Source organism: Desmodus rotundus, chromosome X (assembly GCF_022682495.2).
Source record: "Desmodus rotundus isolate HL8 chromosome X, HLdesRot8A.1, whole genome shotgun sequence".
Taxonomy (NCBI): domain Eukaryota; kingdom Metazoa; phylum Chordata; class Mammalia; order Chiroptera; family Phyllostomidae; genus Desmodus; species Desmodus rotundus.
In genome coordinates this window covers 2,748,916-2,775,081 of record NC_071400.1, presented here as the reverse complement: position 1 = coordinate 2,775,081, position 26,166 = coordinate 2,748,916, and the positions used below count along the sequence as shown (strand labels likewise).

General features: G+C 44.7%; 1 protein-coding gene across 1 annotated transcript; it reads left to right on the top strand.

Annotated features, from left to right (window-relative positions):
- PGK1 (phosphoglycerate kinase 1) lies at positions 1 to 25,952 on the top strand. The gene is made up of 11 exons (XM_053917047.1): positions 1 to 165; positions 9,580 to 9,630; positions 13,093 to 13,248; positions 13,364 to 13,508; positions 18,171 to 18,274; positions 18,910 to 19,029; positions 22,496 to 22,610; positions 22,844 to 23,023; positions 24,535 to 24,712; positions 24,985 to 25,083; positions 25,469 to 25,952. Exons 1-11 carry the CDS (start codon positions 101 to 103, stop codon positions 25,507 to 25,509), a joined length of 1,254 nt encoding a protein of 417 aa, XP_053773022.1. The 5' UTR covers positions 1 to 100; the 3' UTR covers positions 25,510 to 25,952.
- Positions 25,953 to 26,166: the final 214 nt, after the last annotated feature.

Below are 26,166 nucleotides of genomic sequence, written 5' to 3'. Positions count from 1 at the left end.
GGAGCATCACAGCGGTCTGCACGCGTTCCCCAGCGCACACTCGCTGCTGTCTCCTTCGTTGTGCGATCTCTCGCCCGCTCGCCACTGCTGTATTGCCAAGATGTCGCTTTCTAACAAGCTGACTTTGGACAAGCTGGACGTGAAGGGGAAGCGTGTCGTCATGAGGTAATTCGTACACCTGCCCGCGCGCCCTCGGGGCTCTCCCGAAGCCCTCTGGCCAGGGCCCACATGCTTCCCAACCTGCCCAAAGTTGCGTTAAGTCCTGGACTCGGTCTTTTGGGTTCTGATCATGCGGGGCGAGGCTACTGACCATTGTGGCTGAGGCTTTGCCCGGGTTGGACGGTTTTTAACCTTATTTCTCTCAATCCACTAAGTGAGTTGTAGTTGCCCTTTTGGGGTGGATCCGCGGAGGCACAGCTCAGATTGCCGGGGCCCATTTTAACCTCTTTCCTATTCCTGCGATGCAGTTCCGTCTCTTCCAGTTCCCAGTCGGCGAGTTGGTACCTAAGACTTAGTCTACAAAATCCTAGGCCCCAAGGCAGGGACCTTGAAAGGTCATTTGGTTACTTTCCCTTCCCCGCCGCCCTAGACCATCCCAAGCAAATGAAGAACGGCCCATATTTCAAACGTCCATGCGTTAAAGGAAGTATATCCTAGAGAGCTCTGATTTAGATGTTCAGGAGTAGAACCCCCTAAAACATCGGGGATAGAAGGGTGGAGAGGGGTGGTATGCACCGTAGGCGGCCCTTCCCAGTTTATGTAACAGGCCTCTGCGCCCTACCTGGTCGTTGGACTCCAGGCAGTGGGGTTTGCATCAGCATCGTGACACATGCTGCGTAAAAGCAGACAGGGTGTGGCTACTCATTCTTACTGTTCTCCAGCCTCAACCCACAGGTGGCTAGAGAAGCAGGATATTAGAAATGTGGAGAGCTCCCCATGCCCTTTGGGGGTCTCTCAATCTGCACATGTTGATCCCTGGTCACTTATGAATATAGCTTCACCCTTATTTGCCTCCATTACTAGTATGGTGTGTGGAGCTTTTACATTTCTTCTTGTAACGCGTGATACAAATGTACATGCCAGAGGCAAAGTGCATGAGGAGTTAGGTATGTGATTGATGCACTTGACTGTTACATAACTCAAGAGGATGCAAGTATGGTGCTTTTGGGGGACCATAAGGACCTGCTATGATAGCTTGTGCACTCTTGTCCTTTTTGGGAAATGATTGATGGGCAGCCATGTAAATGGTGTGATTGAGCCCCTTTCCCAACTTGGATTGGTTCAAGCAAAGGCATCTTTTGGACATTAACAGACACATAAGTAATAGGAGATCTCCCTTTACCCTAGGCACTATGAAGGCAATATTAATTAGAAAACTATGGGTATCCTAAAATTCACGTGGCTCTTCCCTCTAATTTCTCTATGGCCACTATGAGTTTGCAAGTGACCTTCTGTGCCTTGCTGTGAAAATAGTCAAAAGAACTCAATAGCTTATGGCCATGAAAAAGCCTGGTGTCCACATTTTCCCAAATGACCGAGGCCTTTGCAATCTGGACAAAGTAGGTATTAGTCATCTTGGTATTAGACAAGGGCCCTTTCTACCCCTCAGAGGATGTTAAGGAAAGGGGAGACAGATCCTCTGGAAAACAGGTGGACGTTGGCAACTAGATCTTAGGTTTTAATTATTTCCTCCCCTCTCCTGTGTGCTCAAGCCCGACCTTTCCAGGTGCATGCTGGGGCATCATACTGGTCACCTTCCTACAATTTCAGTTTTGGGGTTTACCTGCTCTCCCCCCTGGGAAACTGGCTTGAGGAGTTCACTGAGTTGGCTGGGAGTGGGAGTAGAGAAGGTGCTTATCTTTTCTCACTGTAGATCTAATACGAAATCTCTTCCTGCCCAAGAACTCAGTTTCATTCGACACAGATTAACCCTGAGCCTTGAAATGATTGGCTGGTCCTGTTTTGTTAATGGAAAATTACCTGTCCAAGGTCACTGAACTAGCAAGTTGGTGGCAGAGCCAGGACTAGAACTGGGTCTCCTTGGCAACTGACCAGATCCTCTTAATCCTGGGACATAGTGAACAAAGACAATTAAAAGAGACCTTTTGTTTCCTGCGGTTGCAATCTATAATTTTTCCTGTGGAATTTGGGTAAATTGTGCTTTTTTTGGCCTGAGGGCAGGAAGTCGCTTTGTTCCCTGATTATTAACGGCCTCTTTTGAACACAGTCACATTGTAGCGCTACTCTTTGGAGGATCCGTGGTGGCCATGCCTTGGCAGCTCAAATTTCTTTTTGTTTCAATGCCCTTAGGTGGTGGTTGCTGGCAGTGTCTTGGAAATGGGGTCTCTGGAGTAATGGCCGCTGCACTTAACTCTTTTCTTTGTCTTGCAAATGGGCATTCCTGTTCATTGGGTCTTCTGACTCCTGCTTTGATTGCCAGGGGAAATTTTTTGTTGTAGAGAAAAGCTTTAGATAGCCAGAAACCTGATGGAATAATTACCAGCTTCCACCTCAGTTCTTTAGGACATCAGCTGACCTTACCTTTGAAGAAACTTCTGCTTATTTTTGCGATGTCATTTTCTTTCTTCCTGTCATAGGATGCCAGTCACACCCCTTTGCTGTCTGTAAAACGCTTCTCTTTGGCTTGCCCCTCCCCCCACTTAAAAAAAAAAAAGCCTCACTGTTCTCAGACCTGTTGTAACTTGTTAAGCAACAGCTTTGGTGTAGTAGAAAAAGAAACAGGAAAAACGGACAGCAGATTTTAAAAAGTCTCCAAGACAGCCATAATATCCCAATTTTCCAGTCAGGGGCGGTGAAGCAAGGGCGGACATAGTTCCTTTGAGAGCTTTTAATGGAACTGGGCCTGGACACCTGAGATTTCAAGAGATAAAGACTTGATATTTCTACTAAGTCAATATTTTTAACATTTTATTTTGAAATCATTATAGATTCACAGGAGATTGCAAAGGTAGCAGAGAGGTCCTGTGTTTACCCAGTTCTCCCCTTTGGATACATGTCACATAATTATAGTACAGTATCAAAAGTTGACTTTAGAGTGAAGTGTATATAGTTCTATGCTATTTTAGCGCATGTGCAGATGTGTGTAATTCCCACCATGGTTGTTTCCTTTGATCACCACTAAGATCTCCCTCATGCCACCCCATTAGAGTCATGGTCCGTCCCTCTTCCTCATTCCTAACCTCTGCTAATGACTAACCTGCCATTGGCCTTCTTTTTAAACATTTTATTTATTTATTTTTAGAGAGAGGGGAAGGGAGGGAGAAGGAGGGAGGGAAATATCCATGTGTGGTTGCCTCTCACATGCCCCCAACTGGGGACCTGGCCTACAACTCAGGCATGTGCCCCGACTGGGAATCAAACCAGCGACCCTTGGTTCACAGGCAGGCACTCAATCCACTGAGCCATACCAGCCAGGGCTGCCATTAGCTTTTTTCATTCAACATAATGCCCTCGAGATTTCCCCAAGAGATTTCCCCAAGTTGTTTCGTGCATCAGTAAGTAAGTAGTTCCGTTAGTCTTTGTGTTGCTGAACAGTGTTCTGTGGTATGGGTGTTCTACCAGTTTAGCCTATTAAAGGATATCTGGGTTGTTTCCAGTTTGGGGCTACTACCCATAAAGCTCTGTGAACCTTGGACATTCGTTCAGGCACAAGTCTTCATATGGACATATGCTGTCATTTCTGTTGGGTAAACACCTAGGAGTGGAATTGCTGGATCCTATGCTTAACCTTTTGAGGAATTTCCACACTGTTTTCCAAAGCAGCCCCACCATTTTACATTCTCACCAGCAGTATGCGAGTGGTCAGTCTCTTGATTAATCACCAGCATTTGGTGTTGTCATTATTTTTTATTTCAGCCATTCTGGTAGGTGTGTAGCGATACCTGATTTCATGCCTGAGTGTTCAGGGAAGTGGAAAAGGAAGGGATGCAGATTTTACATAGGATGGAACAAGTGGAGGGGGGGGTAGGCAAGAGCAGATTCTGTGGTGCGGTCCACAGAGAGGAGGGGCTAAAAGGAGAGCTGTTGCCGAGAGTCCGGGAGCTGATAAGAGGGGAAATCTATGTGCGGTGAGAAGACAAGACAAGCCCGGTTCTCACCAGTAAGCTGTGTAAGCTCGGATAGATAAGACAGAATCTTGGGTGTTTCTGCCCAAAGAATTTCCTCCTCCTAAAGGGCTTGGGTTAGGGAGTAAGCCCTGTGAGGGGTGGCTTGTGCTCTGCCTCTTGCTCTTAGCCCTTTTGACCACAGGCTTGCTGGGAGGGTGCAGAGGGAGAAGATGACCCATGGTAATGGGATACTCTCTCCCCTTTGGAATGCACTTTCTGGCTGGCAAGATATTTAAAGATGCTTCGAATCAGAATCAGGTAGCTTGAAGCGAAGGAGAGCGTAGTTCTTTTTTTCAGAGGCATACAGATACTGTCTTCGTTTCTGAAGACTTTCTTTATTTAAAATGTTTGAATATGAAATTATCCCCTCAACCCACCTTTGGAAAGACTGCCCACCAGTTAGGTAGCCTGAGGTCCAGGCAAACCTCGTTTTATTGCGCTTTGTCTTGCTGTACTTAACAGACACTGTTCTCCTCACAGATGGAAGATCTGTGCAATCGGCATTGAGCAAGCACACGGGTGCCGTGTGCCAACACCATTTGGCCACGTTGTGTCTCTGTCACACTTTGGCAATTCCTGCAATATTTCAAGCATTTTCATGATTATTTTTGTCATGACGATGTTACCATTGTGATGGTTTTGGGGTGCCACAGACTCCCCATATTAAGACAGTGAACTTAATAGCGTGTGTGTTCTGACTGCTCCACCAACTGGCTGTTCCCCCATCTCTCTCCCTCTCCTTGAGCTTCCCTCTTCCCCGAGACCCAGCAATATTGAAATTAGGCCCGTTGATAACCCTGCAGTGGCCTCGAAGTGTTCAAGTGAAAGGAAGAGTCACACACCTGTCACTTTAAATCCAAAGCTAGAAATGATTAAGCTCAGTGAGGAAGGCATGCTGAAAGCTGAGATAGGGCCAAAGCTAGGCTTTTGTGCCAGCCAGCCAGCCAAGTTGTAAACGCAAAGGCAAAGTTCTTGAAGAAAATTGTAAGCGCCATTCCGGTGAACACATACATGGATGATAGGAAAGCAAAACAGCTTTATGGCCTGTGGGGAGAAAGTTGTAGTGGCCTGGAGGGATCAGGTCAGCCACAGCACAACATTGCCTTAAGCCAGATCCTAATCCAGAGCAGTGTCCTAACTCTCTTCCACTCTGAAGGCTGCCAGAGGGGAGGAGGGAAGGTTTGAAGCTGGAAGAGGTTGCTTCATGATGAGGTCTGAGGAAAGAACCAGTCTCCATAACATACAAGTGCGAGGGGAGGCAGCGAGTGCTGATGTAGAAGCTGCAGCAGGTTCTCCAGAAGACCTGGGTAAGACAACTAGTGGAGGTGGCTACACTGAATAACAGATTTGCAATGCAGATGAAATGGCGTTACATTGGAAGACGATGCCATCTAGGACTTCCGGAGCTAGAGAGGAGAAGACAGTGCCTGGCTTCAAAGCATCAATGGACAGGCTGACTCTCTTGTTAGGGGCTAATGCATCTGTTGGCTTTAAGTTGAAGCCAGGGCTCATTTACCATTTGGAACATCCTAGGGCCCTTCAGAATTAGGCTAAATCTACTCTGCCTCTGTTGTATAAATAGAACAACAAAGCCTGAATGACAACACACCTGTTTACAACATGGTTCACTGAATATTTGAAGCCCGCTGTTGAGAACTACTCAGAAAAAAATGCTTTCAAAACAGCACTGCTCATTGACAATACACCTGGACGTCCAAGAGCTCCAACAGGGATGTACAGTGAGGTTAGTGTTGTTTTCACGCCTGCCCACACAAAATCCACTCTTCAGCCCATGGATCAAGGAGTAATTTCCACTTTCAGGGCTTATTAAGAAATACATTTTGCAAGGCTACAGCTGCCATAGATAGTGATTCCTCTGATGGATCTGGGCAAAGCCAGTTGAAAACCTGGAAAACATTCACTATTCTTAATGCCATTAAGAACATTCATGATTCATACGAAGAGGTCAAAATATCAACATCAATGGGATTTTGGGAGAAATTGATTCCATCCCTCAGAGATGACTGAGGGGCTCAGGACTTTAGTGGAGGAAGTAACTATGGATGGAAACTATAGTGGAAATGGCAAGAGAACTAGAATTAGAAGTGGAGGCTGAAGATGGGACTGAATTACTGTGATTTCATGTTAAAACTTTAATGAATGAGTAGTTGCTTCTTCTGGATGAGCAAATAAACTGGTTTCTTTTTTTAAATGCTCACCTGGGTATATATTTATTGATTTTTAGAGAGAGAAACATTAATCGGTTGCTTCCCTACACTCCCCAACCAGGGATCAAACCTGCAATGTAAGTGTGTGCCCTGACTGGGAATCGATCCCAGAACTTTTTGGGATGATGCTCCAACCAACTGAGCCACCTACCCAGGGCAGAAAGTGGTCTCTTGATTTGGAATCTCCTCCTGGTGAAGATGCTGTGATGATTTTTTAAAAAATATTTTATTTCTTTATTTTTAGAGAGAGGGGAAGGGAGGGAGAAAGAGAGGGAAAGAAACAGCAATGTGTGGTTGCCTCTCATGCGCCCCACACTGGAGAACCTGGACTGCAACCCAGGCATGTGCCCTGACTGGGATTTGAACCAATGACCCTTTAGTTTGTAGGCTGGTGCTCAATCCACTGAGCCACACCCTCCAGGGCTCTGTGATGATTATTGAAATGACAACAAAACACTTAGAATATTACACAAACTTTGTTGATAAAGCAGGTCAGGGTTTGAGAGGATTGACTCCAATTTCAAAAGAAGTTCTACTATGATTAAGATGCTGTCAAGCAGCGCTGCATGCTACGGAGGAATTTTCATGAATGGAAGAGTCAGTGTGGCAGACTTCATTGCTGTCCTATTTTAAGAACTGCCGCAGCCACCCCAGCCTTCAGCAACCACCATCTGGTCAGTTAGTACCATCTACATCCAGGCGAGACCCTCTACCAGCAAAAAGTATGACTTGCTGAAAGCTCAGATGGTGGTCAGCATTTTTTAGCAGTAATGTATTCCTAAATTAAGGCTTGTACATTGTTTTTTAAGATATAATGCTATTGACCCTGGCTGGTGTGGCTCAATGCATTGAGCACCGGCCTGTGAACCAAAGGGTTGCCAGTTCAATTCCCAGTCAGGGCCCTTGCCTGGGTTGTGGGCCAGGTCCTCCCCACCCCCAGTAGGGGGCACACGAAAGGCAACTACACATGAATGTTTCCCCTCTTTCTCCCTTCCTTCCTCTCTCTCTAAAAATAAATAAATAAAATCTTAAAAAATAAAATATCCCTATTTAAAAATGATATAATGCTATTGCATTCTTAATAGATGACAGTATAGTATAAACATACTTTTATATTCAGTGGGAAACCAACAAACGTGAGACTCGTTTGATTGCAATACTCACTGTGTTGTGATGGCCTGGAACGGAACTCGCATTACAATCTCCGAGGTATGCCTGTGCAGGACTAGGGAGTAGGGTATGGGTGGGCATCTTACTGGGTGTAGGATCTCGTAATCATGTGCCAGGCCTCGGTCTTTGAGTGGAAGGACTAGGAATGGAGCTTTATGGTGAGGCATGGCAGCATTTAGGGCTGTCCAACCTTTTGGCGTCTCCGGGCCACACTGGAAGAAGAGTAGTCTCAGGCCACACATTAAATACGTTGTTGACACGTAATCACACCAAAAAAATCTCATTAAGTAAATTTACAATTTTGTGTTGGGCCGCATTCACAGCCATCCTGAGCCGCCTGCGGCCCATGGGACGCAGGTTGGACACCCCTGGTGGGTCATACCTTCCCTGTAGCCCCTCAGCATGTGATGCCAGCTGTTTTTAGTGTAAAGAGTAATACAAACAGAACCACTTTAAAATGGAGCTGGAGCTGCCATGCCAGGGGAACTTCCTTGCGCTTCCTGTGCTTCAAATCTTTGGAGTGTAAACCAGGGCACAGTAACCTTTGGACTGGACCTAGAACAACATTTTGTTCCCAAAAACTGTTTGCAGTGATAACAAGAAGTCAATTATTGTGGCTAGGGGCTGATGACCACTGCAGTGAAAATTAAGAGCATTGTTTAGAATTACCATCACTATGTTGTATTATGCGCACCGAGAGATGCATTCCTTCTGTTGATGTAATCGTTCCCCTTCTGTTTCTTACAAATCACCCATTGCCTCTGTCTCCTAATCGAAACACTGGGCTTCGGCTTAGTGAGTGAGTCCCGAATAGCATTCCTAGTGATCTCTGTGAATGCTTGTTGCCTCTCACTTTGAAATGTTTCTTATTTTTAGATTAACATTAATAATGGTTGGTCTGCCTTTATCCATTGGGAGAAGCATTAACGTATATAATAATAGTTACCGCTTGTATGGTACCTACTGTACACCAGGTATCTTCTGAGCACTTTACAAATCACTAATTCATTTCATTCTCACAATAACTGAGGTGGACAATGTCATCCACATTCTGCAGACAGAGAAAGAAATCCCCTGAAAAGGATCTTAGCAGGCAAACTTAGACCTTACGAAGACCTACCACACCTTGTTGTTTTTAGTTGGGTTGAAGTAGACCCGAGGTTCCGGGGAGTTCAGAAGAAGGGGGAAGTGGTTACTGGCTCTTAAAAATGGTACAGCAGTAATCTCTTGGGTGAGAGAGGAGACACTGTAGTAAGTGTCTGCTTGTGCCATCCTGCTCGCTCCCTTTGTCATTGCCCGCTCCCTTTGTCGTTGCCCATTTGTCTGGTGGGCAGGGTCACGTGCTCCACTCCTCTCAGGCTTTTTGAAAGAGCTTATCTGATTTTTATTGTCTGTTGTTTTGCTTAAAAGGTACTGTGTAAACTTGGTCTTCAACACAGGGTTTCTTCTGGTCTCGAGGCCTCAGGTTTTCTCCAAAAAATAGATGTTCGCTTGATGGGTTTTATTTTTCCAGATAATTTTTTTTTCTTTTGAGTGATGTTCGCTTCACTAGGACCCAGAAATAATGTCAAAGGAATCAGAATCAAGATGTGTTTCTTCTCATCCCTCACGTCTCCAGCTGCCCGTGTTATTCCATACTCTCATGCGAGGCCCACACGAAATCTTTTTAGATAGAACAAGTATTTAGCTGCCAGGTCTTCAGGGCCAGTTCCTGTGATTTAAGTTAGGTGTTATTTTTAATTATTTTATAGTTTCTTTTAAAGGATGAGATACGTACTGAAAAGGGCACAAATCATAACCTTAAATAATTATCACAAAACGAGCATATTTGTGCAGTCACCCAGGTCAAGAAATAGAACATTATCTGAACCCCAGACACCCACTCTGAGGTCCTAATTCAGTCGCTGTCTTGGCTTATAATACAACTGATTATTTTTAAGGTGATTTTGAACTTTAAACTTAATTCAACTGGTTTACAAAAACTGCCTCTCTTATTTTTAAGGGAATAATACATTGATCATGGCTCTGAACCTGAAACTTTCTTTGTTTTTTAGAGTGGACTTCAATGTTCCTATGAAGAACAACCAGATAACGAACAACCAGAGGTAAGGTCCCCGCTGAGCATTGAGTTAGGTTTAAGATGTGCGTTGGTGTGGCTCTATGGAATGAAATGCTTTTCCTTTCCTATTGTGGAACTGTGGTAACTTAAGATATATCATCTTGGATTTTTTACCAACCTATCCTCTGGTCTGCTTTTTTTTTTTTTTTTTTTTTTAGATTTTTAAAAAATTATTTTTAGGGAGAGAAACATCAATGTGTGGTTGTCCCTCGCATGCCCCCTACTGGGGACCTCGCCCACAACCCAGGTATGTGCCCTGACTAGGAATCGAACCGGTGATCCTTTGGTTCACAGGCTGGTGCTCAATCCACTGAACCACACTAGCCAGGGCTGAGATTTTAAAATAAGAGTTTATTTGAGCCAAACTGATAACATATGCCGGGGAGCTAGATCTCAATAGCTCCTTGGTCTGCTTTCTTATGAGAATGTAGAAATTGAAAAAAATCATCTTAAGAAAGTGATTCTTTTATGCCTCCATGTTTGGAAAATTTGAAGAATTTAGGGGGATTATACATTTTTATTTCTATTTATTATTTATTTATTCAATCTTCACTTGAGGACATGCTTATTGATTTTAGAGACAGGGAGAAGGGGAGCTGGAGGGGGAAAGAGGTGGGGAAACATTGGCTGCCTCTCCCATGCCCCCGACCTGGGATCGAACCTGCAACCTAGGTATGTATGCTGACTGGGAATCAAACCCACAACCTTTTGATTTGTAGAATGATGCTCCAACCAACTGAGCCACACCAGCAAGGGCTGGGGTTATGTATGTTTAAAGAATGTGAAAGTTTCAGGGTACTTTGGCTTCATTTGCAAAATGAAAAACTGCAAGAGAAGGATTTTTTTAACTATGAGTAATTATTAAGCTTACATGTAGTTTTACAAGCTCCTATTCCAGATGGTCCAGATAAAAGTCAGTTTTTGAGAATTTTAACTTAAGGGAAAAGGCATCAGAAGTAATATCTTCAGTCTGTTTAACCTGCTTCAAATGTTTTGGCTCCTAGATTCAGAAGCAGAAATTTTAAGTGACAGTTCTGGTCTTGCTTTTGACTAGATTATAAAAGAACATTTTATTTTAAATTTTAAATGAAAGGTTTGGGCTGGAAGGGCGCTTTCCAATCATTAGACCAGTGTTGTCTAATGTAAATACTATATGGGCCACATATAATTTAAAATTTTCTGGATGCCACTGGAAAAAGGTAAAAAGAAATGGGTGAACTTAATTTTAATAATATATTTTATTTAATCCAGAAAGTCCAAAATAATCATTTCAGTGTGTACTCGATAAAATAATCAAATGGACATTTAACTTTTTTTGGTATTAAGTCTTTGAGATCCTGCATGTGTTTTTACTATAGCGCATCTCAGTGTGGGCTGGTGACATCGGTAGCGTTTGAGGCACATGAGGCTGAGAGGAACCGTATTGGACAGTGCAGGTCTAGACCCAGAACGTTTTTGAATGTTGGCCCCAGAGTAGCGCCTGGCAGCCTGACAGGCACATTCCTGCTGCACTGACGTGGAAAGTCTTTGTACAGGCAGCTCTGACCCTACGTGAGTTACATCATTTTCTGTAGCACACAGAAAAGATTGGAAATGTGCCTGCCTGTGAAGGTCTTTTATGAATAAAAGGCAGAGAAACATGTCTGAGTAGGTCTCTTCGTTTTTGGAAACCCATGGAGTCGATTAACAATGAAGCATTAGAAAAATAGAACTGTGTGACGCTAGCAAAATAGAACCAGAGACATTGAAATTAAGAACAAACTGACAGTGACCAGAGAGGAGGTGGGAGAGGGTGATGGGGGATAAGGGGGGAAGGGTTTTCAGGAACAACTATAAAGGACACATGGACAAAACCAAGGGAGGTGGGTATGGCTGGGGTAGGGGGGAGTGAGGGGGGAAATGGAGACAACTGTATTTGAACAGCAGTAAGAAAAGAAATAATAGAACTTGGCAATAAAGGATAGCCATGAAGATTAATTGGTTTCATTGGGCAAACTTTATACCTAGTAAAGGTTTCCTCTTTATTTGGCAGAAATGAGTATTTATATGTGCCAAATAGAGGTTAGTTTTGAAACATAACTTGGTTTTTCCTTGTTCCGTACTCTGGTGAAATGGCACCTTATCAGAGAGCCTTCCCCTGGCCACCCCATCTCACATACCCTCCACCACCATTCCCCTCCCTTACCTGGCTTCATTTTTCTCCATAGCTCTTATCGCCATCTGAGACAGATATGTCATATTTGTTTATTGTCTATTATCTCTCCCATCATTAGAATTTCACTTCCATGAGAGCAGAAACGTTTATTTTCTGTTGTATTCTCAGAATCTGGAACAGGACCTGGCATAAAAGAAGTATTCAATAATATTTGTTGAATACATGAATAGTTTTGTTAATTATCAGTTTTACTTTCTTAAAGACTGGCAAAACTGGAAAGTTAGAATCAGTTCTGTAATGAAAATTTGAAATGTTTAAAAGAAGTTTAATAATATTTTAGTTAAACTGTAATATAGTAAATGATGCATTATATAAATAACATTCTGTATAATGCATATATTTTTTCCTAAATAAAAAAGTGATTTAGGATCTGTAATGGGTGCAGAAAAGTTACTACAGTTCTCCCTACACTTCCTTTAATGGTTTCAGGGTGTAGGAATTTTGTATTTCTTCCAAAGTCATATAAGAGTAGTGTTTTGGACCAGCCACATATCTGGTGATTTGCTGGGACTCACAGGGCACAGCACATCGTCTCACTGCTGAAGTTTATTACATTGAAAGGATGCACGGCAGGGTCAGCAACGAGAAGAGACAGACAGAGTGTGGAGAAATCTATGCATGGACTTCTGATGCTCTCTCCCTCCCATGCGGGGCCACACCGAGTGTGTTCCTTCCTCTAGCAGTGAAAAAAACGCAGCAACTGTGTGTAATGTTTATGCCCATTAGAGACCTGGCCTCCAAGGTTTTTATTGGGAGCTGGTGATATAGGTACCTTCTGCCTAGCAACTATTAAAATGCCAGACCCCTAGAGGGAAACAGGCGTCCAGCATAAATTGCCGTTTTTATAGGCAGTCTAGGAAGAGTGAACAGCCCTTGCTGGTTAAAGAACCGAGGGACCACTTGGAAAGCCAAGTTCTAGACAGTAACCAAGGGTCAACCTTGCAAGCAGGTCCTTCTAAAGATCTCAGCTCCAGGCCTGCTAGCAGTGTTGTGTTGTCTGCATCAGGGGCAAAGCATGGTGAGAATGTACAATCCTAGATGGAGGGTTGGCGTTATAATGAACTGCTTCCCCGAGCACGTACCTGAGGACCATCGTTGAGTTGCCGAAAGGAGATTCAAAGGAATTGGGAGAAGAAAAGGGGCCTTATGTTTTATGAAGTTGTGGATAAACTATTTCCCACTAATTCCTAGGAGTGACTTTGCTCTCTACCTGCTGTCTCTTTTTGGTTGCAGGATCAAGGCCGCCGTCCCAAGCATCAAATTCTGCTTGGACAATGGCGCCAAGTCCGTTGTTCTCATGAGCCACCTGGGTCGGCCTGATGGTGTCCCCATGCCTGACAAGTACTCCCTGGGGCCAGTTGCTGTAGAGCTCAAATCTCTGCTGGGCAAGTAAGTGGCAGCTCTGGCGCAGGCGGGCTCTGTCACTGGAGTTGGTGTCAAGCACATTGTGACTGGTTCTTCACTTTCACACTGCTCACGTCTCCCCATCTCATGCTCTCCCCAGGGATGTCCTGTTCTTGAAGGACTGCGTGGGCCCGGAAGTGGAGAAAGCTTGTGCTGACCCAGCTGCCGGGTCTGTCATCCTGCTGGAGAACCTTCGCTTTCACGTGGAGGAGGAAGGGAAGGGAAAAGACGCTTCTGGGAACAAGGTAGGACCTGTGGTGTTTGACGTTGGTGGTGTGAGGAGGGCTGAGTCTGTAAGAGACTGTGATTGAAGAACAGAGGAAGCTCGTGTTTATTTTTCCTTAGACACCTTTTATTGAAGTGTAATACATAAAAATTCATGAATACACAGCTGTACAACTTGACAAATTATCAAAAAGTAAACTAACACCTGGGTAACTGCCACCTAGGTCAAGGAATGTAATATTGCCAGCATCTTAGAAGCCCTCCATATGCTCAGGTGGTCTTAAAATACCTTTGAGCCCTGCCTGGCTGTTGTGGCTCAGTTGGTTGGAGCATTGTCCTGGAAACCGAAGGGTTGCAGGTTCGGTCCCCGGTCAGAGCACATACCGAGGATGCAGGTTTGGTCCATGATTGGGGCACACATAGGAGGCAACCGATCAATGTTTCTCTCCCTCTCTCTCTCCCTCCCTTCCCCCTCTCTCTAAAATCACTAAGCGTGTCCTTGGGTAAGGATAAAAAAATATGTGAACACCATTTGGCTGTAAGAGCATTCGGTGAACATGCTGCTTCTAATTGTCCCTTTGTTTCACACATAAGAGTTTTCTTTCTGACAGTATGTGACAATCCTACAGAGGTGTAGGCTGTGATTCCCAGGTGCTGCGAGCAGATGCTCATAGGTGGTTGTGGGGGGCAGTGTCGTGCTACCTCGGGGGTCCTTCCAGCAGACCCCATTTTTCATCTGTTGTTTGTTGAGGCTAGAACAGCTTTTCTAAGCAATAGGCCCTAGTATGTTAATGGAAGGACAGTTCTTATTTAGAAGGGGAATAAACTTAAGGCTTCAGCTTGGCATTTTTTTTCTTCTATGTCATTTTTTTTTTTTTGAAGATTCTCTTCATTTGTGTTTAGAGAGACAGGAAGGGAGGGAGAAAGGAAGACAAACATCCATGTGTGGTTGCCTCTCGTGCACCCCCTTACTGGGGACCTGGCCTGCAACCCAGGCATGTGCTCTGACTGGGAATCGAACTGCCAGCCCCTTGGTTCACAGGCCAGCGCTCAATCCACTGAGCCACACCAGCCAGGGTATAAGTTGGGTTTCCTTATAAAAGAATTATAAGCAGGAAAAAGTACTTAACTAAGTCAAGTGGAAAGGGTCAGTTGATTGTACTTTGGTACATGATGGTATTTTTCCTAAGAAGTACAAAGTATTTTTCTTCGAATTTTTCCCTAAGATAAGGAAGTACAAATACCATCATTTCATAAAGAAACTAAGCCTCAGAAAGGCAGTCACTTGACTACAGTTAGAGTCGCTGCTTCTGTCCCGGGGTTTATGTGTAGCTCAGTCAATTAGAGAAGCAAACGTTTTCTGTAGAGGGCCAGACAGTAAATATTTTAGGCTTTGTGGGTCACACACTCAATAACGACCGTATGTGATCTCTGTTGGAATTACTCAACTTGGCTGTTGTCACACAAAAACAACCGTAGGTAGGGGGGGAAACACAAAAAAATAAAAATGAAAATGGAACCAAAAAACAATCCGAAAGCTGCCCTAACTGGTGTGGCTCAGTGGATTGAGCTCCAGCCTGTGAACCAAAGGGTCGCCAGTTTGATTCCTGGTCAGGGCACGTGCCTGGGTTGCAGGCCAGGTCCCCAGTGCGGGGGTGTGTGAGGGGCAACCACACATTGATGTCTGTCTCCCTCTCTTCCTCCCTTCCCCTCTCTCTAAAAATAAATACATAAAATGTTTAAAACAAACCAAAATCCAAAAACAACCATAGGTAACCCACAAAACAGATTATTCTGAGCAGACAGCTGGAATTCAGCTGTTAAATACAGCCAGCTCTTTGAGGATGATTGGAATTCGCCTTATTGGTAGAAGGGAAGCTGAAGGCACCCTCTGAGTACTTCACACTGTTTAGGTCCTCAGTGTCTTGGGAACAAGATGTCCTGAGGCCAGTGTCTCCGTCCCCTATGGTACTCCTGACGTTGCTTAAGATCGTCAGAGCGCCTGCTTTCAAGCAGTTTCTTTTCTTAGTACTGCGGGCCCCGCTCCTGCCTTAGCCTGCCTTTGGCATGTTCTTGCTATAATTGTCACAGTCAAGTGCTGACCGAAAAGTTGGTGCCCTTTTAGACTGAAACTCAAGCTGCATAGACTCTGGGGCTTAGACACGGCAGGAGGCGGCTGGCAAATTGAGTCCAAACCTTTCATTTAGGAAGGGATGAGCCAACCACGCTAGTCCATGACTTAGTTAACTTGACATTTAAGTTGTACAGTGGCTTTCAATGGTTGAAGTTTCAGGAGCCAGCCGCGAGTTTAAAATGGGTAAAAAAACAAAGTGAGGGCATAAAATGTTTTCTTTATCCAGCGTCCCTGCATTGGTCTTTTAGGAGCATTCTCTCCTGGTTATTGGCAGGGGGAAACTGAGAAAGGGACATGCACGAGCCATGGACACGGACAACCATGAGGGGCTGGGGGCTGGGTGGGGGTGGGCAAAGGGGGACAAAGCAGGGACAACTGCGATAGCATAAAAAATAACATACAATAAAAAAAATGAGAAATTGATTCTGATTATTACTATTAATTTCTATACCATCTTTTTCATGAAGAGCTTTCAATTTGCCATTTTTCCCCAAACAGTCTGACTAGAGGAGTTACGTCTTTTTGTTATATGGGGAGATTTCAGGGATAGAGAGTAACTTGCCAACAGTTACACTAGGAATTAATGTCAGAGCTGGGCCTAGGGCCCAGGTCTCCTGCCATTTGGGCAGGGTTTTTTATAAAGGTTTTATTTATTTTTAGAGAGAGGGGAAGGGAGAGAAAAACAGAGGGAGAGAAACATCAATGTGTGGTTGCCTCTCATGCACCCCCTACTGGGGACATGGCCTACAACCCAGGCATGTGTCCTGACTGGGAATCAAACTGGCGACCTTTTGCTCCACAGTCGGGTGCTCAATCCACTGAGCCACTCCAACCAGGGCCATTTGGGCAGTTTCATTACTACACGAGTCATCTTCAGTCACCAGTGGCAGATGACATTCTCTAGAGAGATTATGGGGGTGCTGCAGTCTTCAGTTTTAGCATCAGTGCGCCCCGCATTCTTTGGGTTGCTAGAGGGAGCACCCTGGTCTTTATGTCCACTGCCTTCGTCCCGAAGCCCAGGAGGCGGGGAGTGGGCCGTGACTAAAAGGAGTATCTGCTCTGTGCTGTGTGCGCTCTGGTTGTACGTCTCCCTTCATCTGGCTTCCCGTACATCTTCACTAAGTCTCCTGCCATCCTGCTTCTTGTCTGCTTTGGGGGGATCCCTGCATAGTGAGATGACACTTCAAAGCCCTATGTTTTACCTCTACTTGTTGTTCCTCTCTTTTTTGGAGAAATGATTTCTTGTTTGTTTTCAGGTGCCTAACTTCAGGAAAGACCATATAAAATATCTCCTTTTGTTTATTTATTTAAGGTTTTATTTATTTCCTTTTAGAGAGAGGGAAAGGGAGGCAGAGAAACATCAATGTGTGGTTGCCTCTCGCACACCCCCAACTGGGCGCCTGGCCCGCAACCCAGGCATGTGTCCTGACTGGGAATGGAACCAGCAACCTTTTTGTTCACGGGCCAGTGTTCAGTTCACTGAGCCTCACCAGCCAGGGCTTTTATTTAAACCTTTATTGTATTTTTTCCATTAGCATTTAGTCCCCTTATACCCCTTCTCCCACGCCCCCGCCCCGCAATCACCACGCCATTGTCCATGACCATGAGCCCTCTTCCTCAATCCCTCCACCCCCTAATGTCCCCTCCCTGTATCGATCAGCCTGTCCCCAGTTTCCTTATTAGTTCAGTTTGTTCATTAGATTCCACTTATGCGTGAACTCATGGTATAAAATGCCTCCTTTTAATCAACATAAACTGTTTCTGAGGTCCTTTTTTCATGTCCTGTTTCCATCTGCCTCCCCTGTTGCTTTCATGAGTACGTGTGAAGGCCTCATTTGCGGAAAGGCCTTGGTAGCCAGCATTCTTCCACCTCTTTTACAAGGAGAATATGTTAAAAGTGAGGAGATGAATAAACATAAGGAGGGGCAGTAATAATCACAGTTTTGTTGTAGCAGTTGCAGAGAGGCTGGTGAAAAATGGGATGTGCCCTAGCCGAGTGGCTCAGTTGTTTTGGAGCATCGTCCTGTACACTGAAAGGTTGTGGGTTCAATTCCCGGTCAGGACACATAGCTAGGTTGCGGGTTCCATCTCTGGCCCATGTGCATGTGATCCCCGGTCTGGGTGCTTACGGGAGGCAAGCAGTTGATGTTTCTCTCTCACATCAATATCTCTGTCTCTGTCTCTGTCTCCCTCTCCTTCCCACCCTCTCTCTTCAGAAACAATGGAAAAAATGTTCTCAGGTGATGATGTAAAAAAGAAAGGATGTGGTTAGCTTTATGGAATTAGAGGTTAAGTCACGGTTCAGGAATTTTTGGTTTGCAACGTGAGGGAAGGCAAAGAAGAGCAGAAACATGCAGAAATGACCAAAAGACCTGGAATATTTTAAAGAAAGAACGGGCCCTGTTGCTACTTGTAAAAATTGATGTCCCACCAACTCATGGTCTTTAGAGATGATCAAAAGGACTCTCAGTATGACATGCTTTTGTAGTTGTCTTTGCAGCCATCAAAATTTACTGTCGTTGCTTTTTCCATTTTTTGTTCTGTGCAGGTTAAAGCCGAGCCAGCTAAAATAGAAGCTTTCCGAGCCTCACTTTCCAAGCTAGGGGATGTCTATGTCAACGATGCGTTTGGCACTGCTCACCGAGCCCACAGGTACCAAGAGTCTTGTTTGATGTTGAGCTGGGCGCAGAAGGCTTCTCTTTATCAAGCAGGCCAAGCTCTGGGTTGCTTTTTAGAAATTTCTGTATTACAGCGTGGTCCTGTTGACCTCTAACTCTAGTTGGAGCTACCAGTTCATTCAACCGTGGCTCTTGTTGAGTGTCTCTGATCCAAAGAGGAAATAAATAAAAGTAAAACCTGAGAATTGTGGAGCTTTTGGTTGAGCTGCCGTAAGTGGCCGCTCTTCCTCAGTTGGGATATTGCGTGTAACGCTCATCCTCTGTGAATGCTGTGGAATCAGTCTGACGCTGTCAGTAGGAAGCAAATTGAGGAATCCTCTCGTCATCAATTGGCTGATTATTTATTGGGGTTGAACCCTTGTCCTGGAGACTACTAATAATTGGGTCCGTTACTATCTATGTGAGGTCATTGCTTTTCGTTAGTTCCCCTGGACACTGCACTGGTGGGTCAGAATGTTTACCTTGCACCTAAGTATTTTTGTGGCAGTTTCGGGATGAAAATCATACTCTCTGAAGACACACCGTGAAGGTATTTCAGTGCTAAGGAGACGACGGTCTCTAGGATTGGGAGAATTGGTACATGATTCGAATGTCTCTGGTCTTTTCTAGCTCCATGGTGGGAGTCAATCTGCCCCAGAAAGCTGGAGGGTTTTTGATGAAGAAGGAGCTGAACTACTTTGCCAAGGCCCTGGAAAGCCCGGAGCGACCCTTCCTGGCCATCCTGGGCGGGTATGAAGAACTCTTCACAGTTATGCTTTCTGTAGTGTGTTTGCCCGCAGGAGGCCGTAACGTGGGTGCTTCGTTGTCAGACAGCACAATCACACTGGGTAACAGGAGAATTTAGTGAAGGGGCTACCTCCAAAAGTGTAGGTGGCTTTTAGGGAAACTCAAAAGGGACACTTTGGTAATCTGGCGTTGGCAACAGCTGTCACCATCCCCAGGCCTGCAGGGGCAAAGGGAGGAGGGAATGGTTACGAGAATCTAGAGAGGGTGGTAGTGTGGAGAGGGCTCTCTGGTAGGAACTGTAGCCTTTGCTCAAAGGACATCGGGGCAGTCATCTGGCAGGGAGGGAACAGGGACATAAATGTTCTGATGTCCCTTCAGTTTCCTCCTGACGTACTACCCCCCGCCCCCCCCTCCCCAGTTGGCTACAACCCAGCTGGAAGCCACAGGGCAAGGGAGTCCCTTGATGAAGTCCATGCAGGTCAACTTCCTGGGACAGAATAGGGCCGAGGAGGAATAAAAGGTGGTTCTGCGGGGAACAGTGGGAAACTCCCACCTTAGGTGCTCATCCCACAGTGTTTGAAGCATTTGAGGCTTTCACATACATTCAGTCTGACAAGGGACAACTAGGAGAATCTCCTCATTTGTGTTTATTTAATTTTTTAAAAGATTTTATTTATTTACTTTTAGATGAGATGGGAGGGAGAAAGAGGGAGAGAAACATCAGTGCGGGAGAAAGACATCAATTGTATGCCTCTCACGCGCCCCCTACTGGGGACCTGGCCTACAACCCAGGCATGTGCCCTGACTGGGAATTGAACTGGCGACCCTCTGGTTTGCAGGCTGGCACTCAATCCACTGAGCCACACCAGCCAGGGCTCATTTGTGTTTAATATATCATCTAGAACTCATTTCTCCAGATCATGTACCATTTTATATCTTCTATTTGAAAGGTATCATGTGGATAATAATTGTGGGTCAGGAAGCTAGCAGGATACACTTTAGGCGATAGAGTACGGACAGGGACCTGGTACTGGTTGGAAAAGACAACTTCCTATCACTTGCTTTGGCTCTGTAGGTAGCTGCCTCTTTGTGACTGGATGCCTCGGACCCTTCTGTGAGCAGGGCTTTTCCCCCATGGGAATGAACACACTCAGCATTCCCCTCTGAAAGCCGACTCTGGACTTGGGTGTCAATTTCCCGGAGCATAGTTGCTCTCCAGGCTTCATGAGCCCAGTTTCAGGGTCCTAAAAATAATTCAGTCAGGGACAAGTTATCTGTGTCCTGGGAGCATTGCCCCTCTTATGCACTGGGTTATAAAGGTCAGATTGATCTTTGCTTCCCTGGAGATGAGGATTTAAGCCCTCTGATCTTTGTTCTCCAACCTTCTGTAGACCTGGAATATGGGAGTGAGTGCCACCTAGTGGTCATGATTAGGTTTTAGCGCAGCCTGAAATAGCTGTTTTGGGGAAGTTTGCCACCTTTCTTGCAGTGTAGTCTTCACTAACGATTTGGGGGAAATGTTTGCATTTTTATTAAAAAACTTTGTTGTGGAAGCACTCAGACATGCACAGAACTTGAGAGAATAGTATAATAAACCCCTGGGTACCTGTCACTCTGCTTCAACAATTTTTGACATTTTTGCCAATCTGGTTTCATCTATCATCTAATACTTTGTTATCAGGAGTTATTTTAAAGTAAGCCTTAGATATCATATAATACTTATGTATACATCTCATCACTGAAAAGACAATTTCTTTTAAATAACCGCCTAATACAATTTAATAATTTTATCTCATTATACATTACTACTAATGTGTTCAGAAGTTACTGATCATCTCAGAAATGTCTTTTTATAGTTTGTTTGAATGAGGATCCAGAAGAAGTCCATGCATTGCCTTTGGTTGTTTGGTATCTTTTATTCTGTAATAGTCCCCTGTCCTTTAGTACTTTTATGCCATTGATTTATGGAAGAAGTAGGGAATTGGAGCTATGGGATATCCTACATTGTATAGAAGAGGTTGAGTCTCTTTACTCTTTCTTACTTGTTTTATCCCCGCTCTATCACTCCCCTTCCCCTCCCCATATAATAGTCACTCCATTCTTGATATATAGAAATGTGTGTGGAAAGCAAAGTTTTATGTGACAGATTTTAAAGGTTGTGTTTCAAGTGGATTTGTTTCTCTAGTTGAGATTTTTTTTGTCTTTCACAGGAAGGTGAAGGGAAGTCTGTATTTCCCTCTATTAGAATATAAGCTCCAAAGCAGAGGGATCTCTGGTTTTGCCAACTGGTTGTTCTTAGAGACCTAAAACAGTGCTTGGCACGTAGTAGGTGCTCATAAATACATTGAATCTTATGGTCCAATAGAATAATGAATGCCATAAAGTGAATGTTCCACTCACTGAGAATAGACTTAAGAGTGTGGGTATCTTTTTATTTTTCCTCTGTATGTATTCAGTTGGTATACGAGGTCTGTCCAGAAGGTATCCAGCCACGTAATATGAAAAACAGGCATTCATTGAAGAGACACTGTACATAGGACAATGACACCTCAGCCCCCTTCAAAGTAGGCACCTTGGGACCTCACACAGTTCTCCCAATTGTCATCAGCTGCCCCATCATATTTTCCTGAATCTCATCAATGGTTTGAAATCTCTTCCCCTTCAAAGGTGATTTTAGTTTTGGGAAAAGCCAGATGTCACAGGGCACCAAATCTGGGCTGTAGGGAGGCTGACTCACCTGGGTGATTTGATGCTTCACCAAAAAACTTCATGAGACGTGATGCATGAGCTGGTGCATTGTTTTGATGAAGCTGCCAATCACCAGTTGCCCATAGCTGTGGCCTTCTGAATCATCCCAATAGTTTCCATGGAGGAATGTTCAAGCTTAACGCAAAATTTGATGCAGATTCGTTGCTTCACTGGCTCAGTCATTTTGAATCTGATGGCCACACAGTACACATGCTCATTCAGCAGCGTCTACCGCCCCCACTGACTAGTACAGTGGAGTTGTCATTATTCATGCATGTGCATTACAGTCCACTCTCCTTGGCTGCCAGGTTACATCGACGCTGTGCAAACTGTTCTCATTATATTAATAGTGGCTGGACTTTTTCCGGACAGTCCTCATATAATCTGATCCTTACTTTAGAGTTAAGACACTTCTGAGTGAGCTCTGGGAATCCCACAGTTAGCAATCTTGCTCAGGCATAATTAATCTCGACTGTTTTGGAGGGGGGGGAAGAGGCAGAATAGACCAATTTGGAAATCATGGTTCCTTTAGATGATAGTAGGTCTTCTTAGCTCTTTGTGAGCTAACTGGATTTCTTAGTAATGAACTGGCCTTTGGGGTTAGAGAAACATAGGCAGATTTATTTAGCCAATGCTTTTGTCACTTTGTGGGACATTTTGCTGTTTCTGTGCCTCGATATCCCCTTGTTCTTGTGGTGATGATTCTCGCTTTCCCTTCTAGAGCTAAAGTTGCAGACAAGATCCAGCTGATCAATAACATGTTGGACAAAGTCAACGAGATGATCATTGGTGGTGGAATGGCTTTTACCTTCCTTAAGGTGCTCAACAACATGGAGGTAGGAACGCAGTCCCACGTGGATGTGAAACGGCTCTTGATGAGAGAGAGAAATTGATTTAAATTTTAAAAGAAAACCAGCTTTTAGTGTGAGCCGTAAAAACTCCCATTTTTATTCATTTTGACAAGTTGTTTGCCCTTTGGCTTGGAATTATTCCTTTATGTTGTATTGTTGTGAGATAATCACGTTCTTAGTGTAGAGGCTGATCTCCATCATCCTGGTCCCCTGTGTAGATTGGCACTTCTCTGTTTGATGAAGAGGGAGCCAAGATCGTCAAAGATCTGATGTCCAAAGCTGAGAAGAACGGTGTGAAGATTACCTTGCCGGTTGACTTCGTCACTGCTGACAAGTTTGATGAGAATGCGAAGACTGGCCAAGCCACTGTGGCCTCTGGCATAACTGCTGGCTGGATGGTGAGTCACTTGGGTGCTTGGTAGTGTGAGTGAACCAAAATATTTGGGTATCATTCATTCAACCAACCAAAAAGCATTTTAAAAGAATCTCTACAGGATGGGGGGAAAGCAGTGGTATCAGATCACTGTTGCCTTCGTAAGTAATGTGGGTACTACCATTGTTTTGGTTTCTTCATCTATTTATTGTTTATTACGTATTTAACTATGTGCTGTGGAGGTGCTGTGTACATTCTTGGTTTGAGCCGTTCTGTATTATGTTGCTACCTGGAAAACTGTAAGAAATGTTTCTTCTGCCCTGGATGATACAGCTCAGTGGACTAGGTGCTGGCCTGCAAACCAAAGGGCTGCTGGTTCGATTCCCAGGCAGAGCACATGCATGGGTTGCAGGCCAGGCCCCCAGTAGGGGGCACGCAAGAGGCAACTACCGATTGATGTTTCTCTCCCTCTTTCTCCATCCCTTCCCCTCTGTAAAACTAAATAAGATCTTTTTTTAAAAAAGATCTTTCTCCTATGAAAAAACATAAAGGTAGTAAAAGTATAGTGATTACAAACAGGGAGAAGTGTGTGTGTGTGTATATATATATGTGACTAATTTAGTTGATTGTAGTGTTCTCAATTTTAAGAGCTATGTAAAATACTAAGTAGGTGAAGGCTTTGAATCTACACAAGTGATAACATACTTTCAATGTACTCCTAATATTAATATAACTGTGGTGACCCTTTTTCCTGAAACAATTTGAGTTACATGATTTGACATCCCAAGCTCTATTATAGCATGTTGATATGCTAGTTTGCCTAGTCATTTTCTTTCATGGGGCATGTAGGTTTTATTTAGTTCAGTGTTTCTCAAAGTGTGGTCCCAACAACAACAGCATCAGCACCATTTTGGAATTCATTAATAAAAAATCGCCAGTTCCAGGGCCCAGACCTCCTGAATGGGAAACTCTGGGGGTGGAGCCCAGCAGTTACACTTGGACAAGCCCCGCTGGTGATTCTGATGCTCAGAAAGTTTGCGAAGCGCTGATTTGTTCAGTGTTTCTCAACATTGAACACTCGACACTATTGCTTTCTCTGATGGTTCTCGCTTTGTTGTGGAGGGCTGTTGTGGTGTTATAGGATGTTTTAGGCATCTCTGGCTGGGTGCCAGCAGCACCCCCCACCCTCACCCCTATTGTGACAGCCAGAAATGTCTACAGATGTTGCCGCATATCCCCTGGAGAGGGGCAGAACTGACCCTGGTTGAAAACCACCAGTCTCTACTTCATAATAATAGTGTGGCTAAAAATGTGTTTATCAAAGAACTTTTGCGCTTCTCCCTTAGACTTGGTCTTCCATAAGGGGCATGAACAGGTTTATAATTTTAAAAGACTGAAGGGTATCTCGGTTTTAGAAGACACTCTGGTGTTTATTTAGCCTTGAGTTTCAGTCTTGGTGCAGGTGGCGGAGGTTTGCTCCTCTAAGTAGCTTTTCTTGGTGGCTCATCCTCTCTGCTAACTAACTGTATGCCACAGGGCTTGGACTGTGGGCCTGAGAGCAGCAAGAAGTACGCCGAGGCTGTCGCTAGGGCCAAGCAGATTGTGTGGAACGGACCTGTGGGCGTATTTGAATGGGAAGCTTTTGCCCGAGGGACCAAAGCCCTCATGGACGAGGTGGTGAAAGCCACTGCCAGGGGCTGCATCACCATCATAGGTAAGTGGTCCTCTATGAGCCTAATACATGTGAGTCGGCAGAGCTCTAGTCAGAGGAAAGTAGGAGGGAGATGGGCACGTCTTCCTAGGTTTATTGGCACTGGGTGTGTCTTGAGCTAAACAGGTATATAATTCATGGGGGAGGTTCTTCACGGGATGGAGTTGGGGATTCATCGGCTTCTGTTTGGGCTTGAGAGTGTACTGCCCTGAAGTTTTGGTGCCGACCCTTTTTTTCCCCTTCTTCCCCATTTTTACTTGGCTTTCATTCGACAGGTGGTGGAGACACTGCCACTTGCTGCGCCAAATGGAACACGGAGGACAAAGTCAGCCATGTCAGCACCGGGGGTGGTGCCAGTTTGGAGCTCCTGGAAGGTGAGGTTCTTCCATGTGTTTTGGCCTCTTTGGGGGAAGGATGGGGATTATGTAGCGAGAGGAGGGTAGTGGACTGGAGGTAGTAGTAGGCAGTGTTGTCATTAGCAGTCACTTTTAGCTGGGCAACACAAATGGAGGAACTTCAAATAAAGCTAAAGCTCCTGGCATCCGGCTGAAGTGGGGAGGGGCCCATAGGAAGACTTCTTCTCAAAGACGTTATGCTCCAATAGACCTGGGACCCAAAATGTAAAAGGGTCCCAACTCCTGGCCATAAATGCTAAAGAAGAGCCGACATGTTATTGGGGAAAATAGAAGGTGACAGATCTGGCTTAGTGGACCCTATTACAGTAACACTGTCTCTGTGTGTGTGCTCTCTCAAAACCAGGTAAAGTCCTTCCTGGGGTGGATGCTCTCAGCAATGTCTAGTACTTCTCCGTCTTTTGGTTCCTGTGCGCATCCTCTAACTGCGCTTAGTGCTTTCCACATCTTGGTATTAGCTACAGTCTTCCCCCGCTGGCAAGATTCAGCTAGTGGCCAAGAGATGCAGCCCAGGAACACGTAACATAGCAGCACAGCAGCAGCACAGCAGCTCAGCAGCTCGCCCTCACTGCACCGTGGATCTGACTACATTCTTCAGGGTCCCATCTGCATTTCCTAGTGGCTACACTGTTGTGCACACTAGAGCGCATATATTTATATTTTGCCTGTTAACCTGTTAGCTTAATTTCTCTTCTTAGAGTAACTTACTCTGATTAGCATTGTCATTGTTTTGCTGTTCGGCATGAAAACAAGATAAAATTCCAGTTGTAAGGAGGGAGGAACAGGAAGTTGGAAATCTATTAAATAAATAATAAAAGTATTCATTGAAACTGGGGTTATTTTTTCCTCGCCGTACTTTCTTAGTTTGGGTGAGAACAGACTCTTAAAAGGATCAAATCCAACTACATTGCTGAATGGCAGAAATGGCGCCGCAGCGACAGGGAGGTGGGGGGGTTAGAACATCGTCTACTCTCTTATCGAGGTCCTACTTTATGCCCGACATTGTGATAGATACTTTAAGTTTTATTGTTACCTTTTACACAT

Bases quoted from the DNA above. Each gene is read 5' to 3' on its own strand.
- PGK1 (XM_053917047.1), top strand. From the start codon at position 101: ATGTCGCTTTCTAACAAGCTGACTTTGGACAAGCTGGACGTGAAGGGG. The intron at 19,030-22,495 runs GTATGAAGAACT...TTTCCCTTCTAG, and splicing joins TTCCTGGCCATCCTGGGCGG to AGCTAAAGTTGCAGACAAGA. The intron at 23,024-24,534 runs GTGAGTCACTTG...TGTATGCCACAG, and splicing joins GCATAACTGCTGGCTGGATG to GGCTTGGACTGTGGGCCTGA.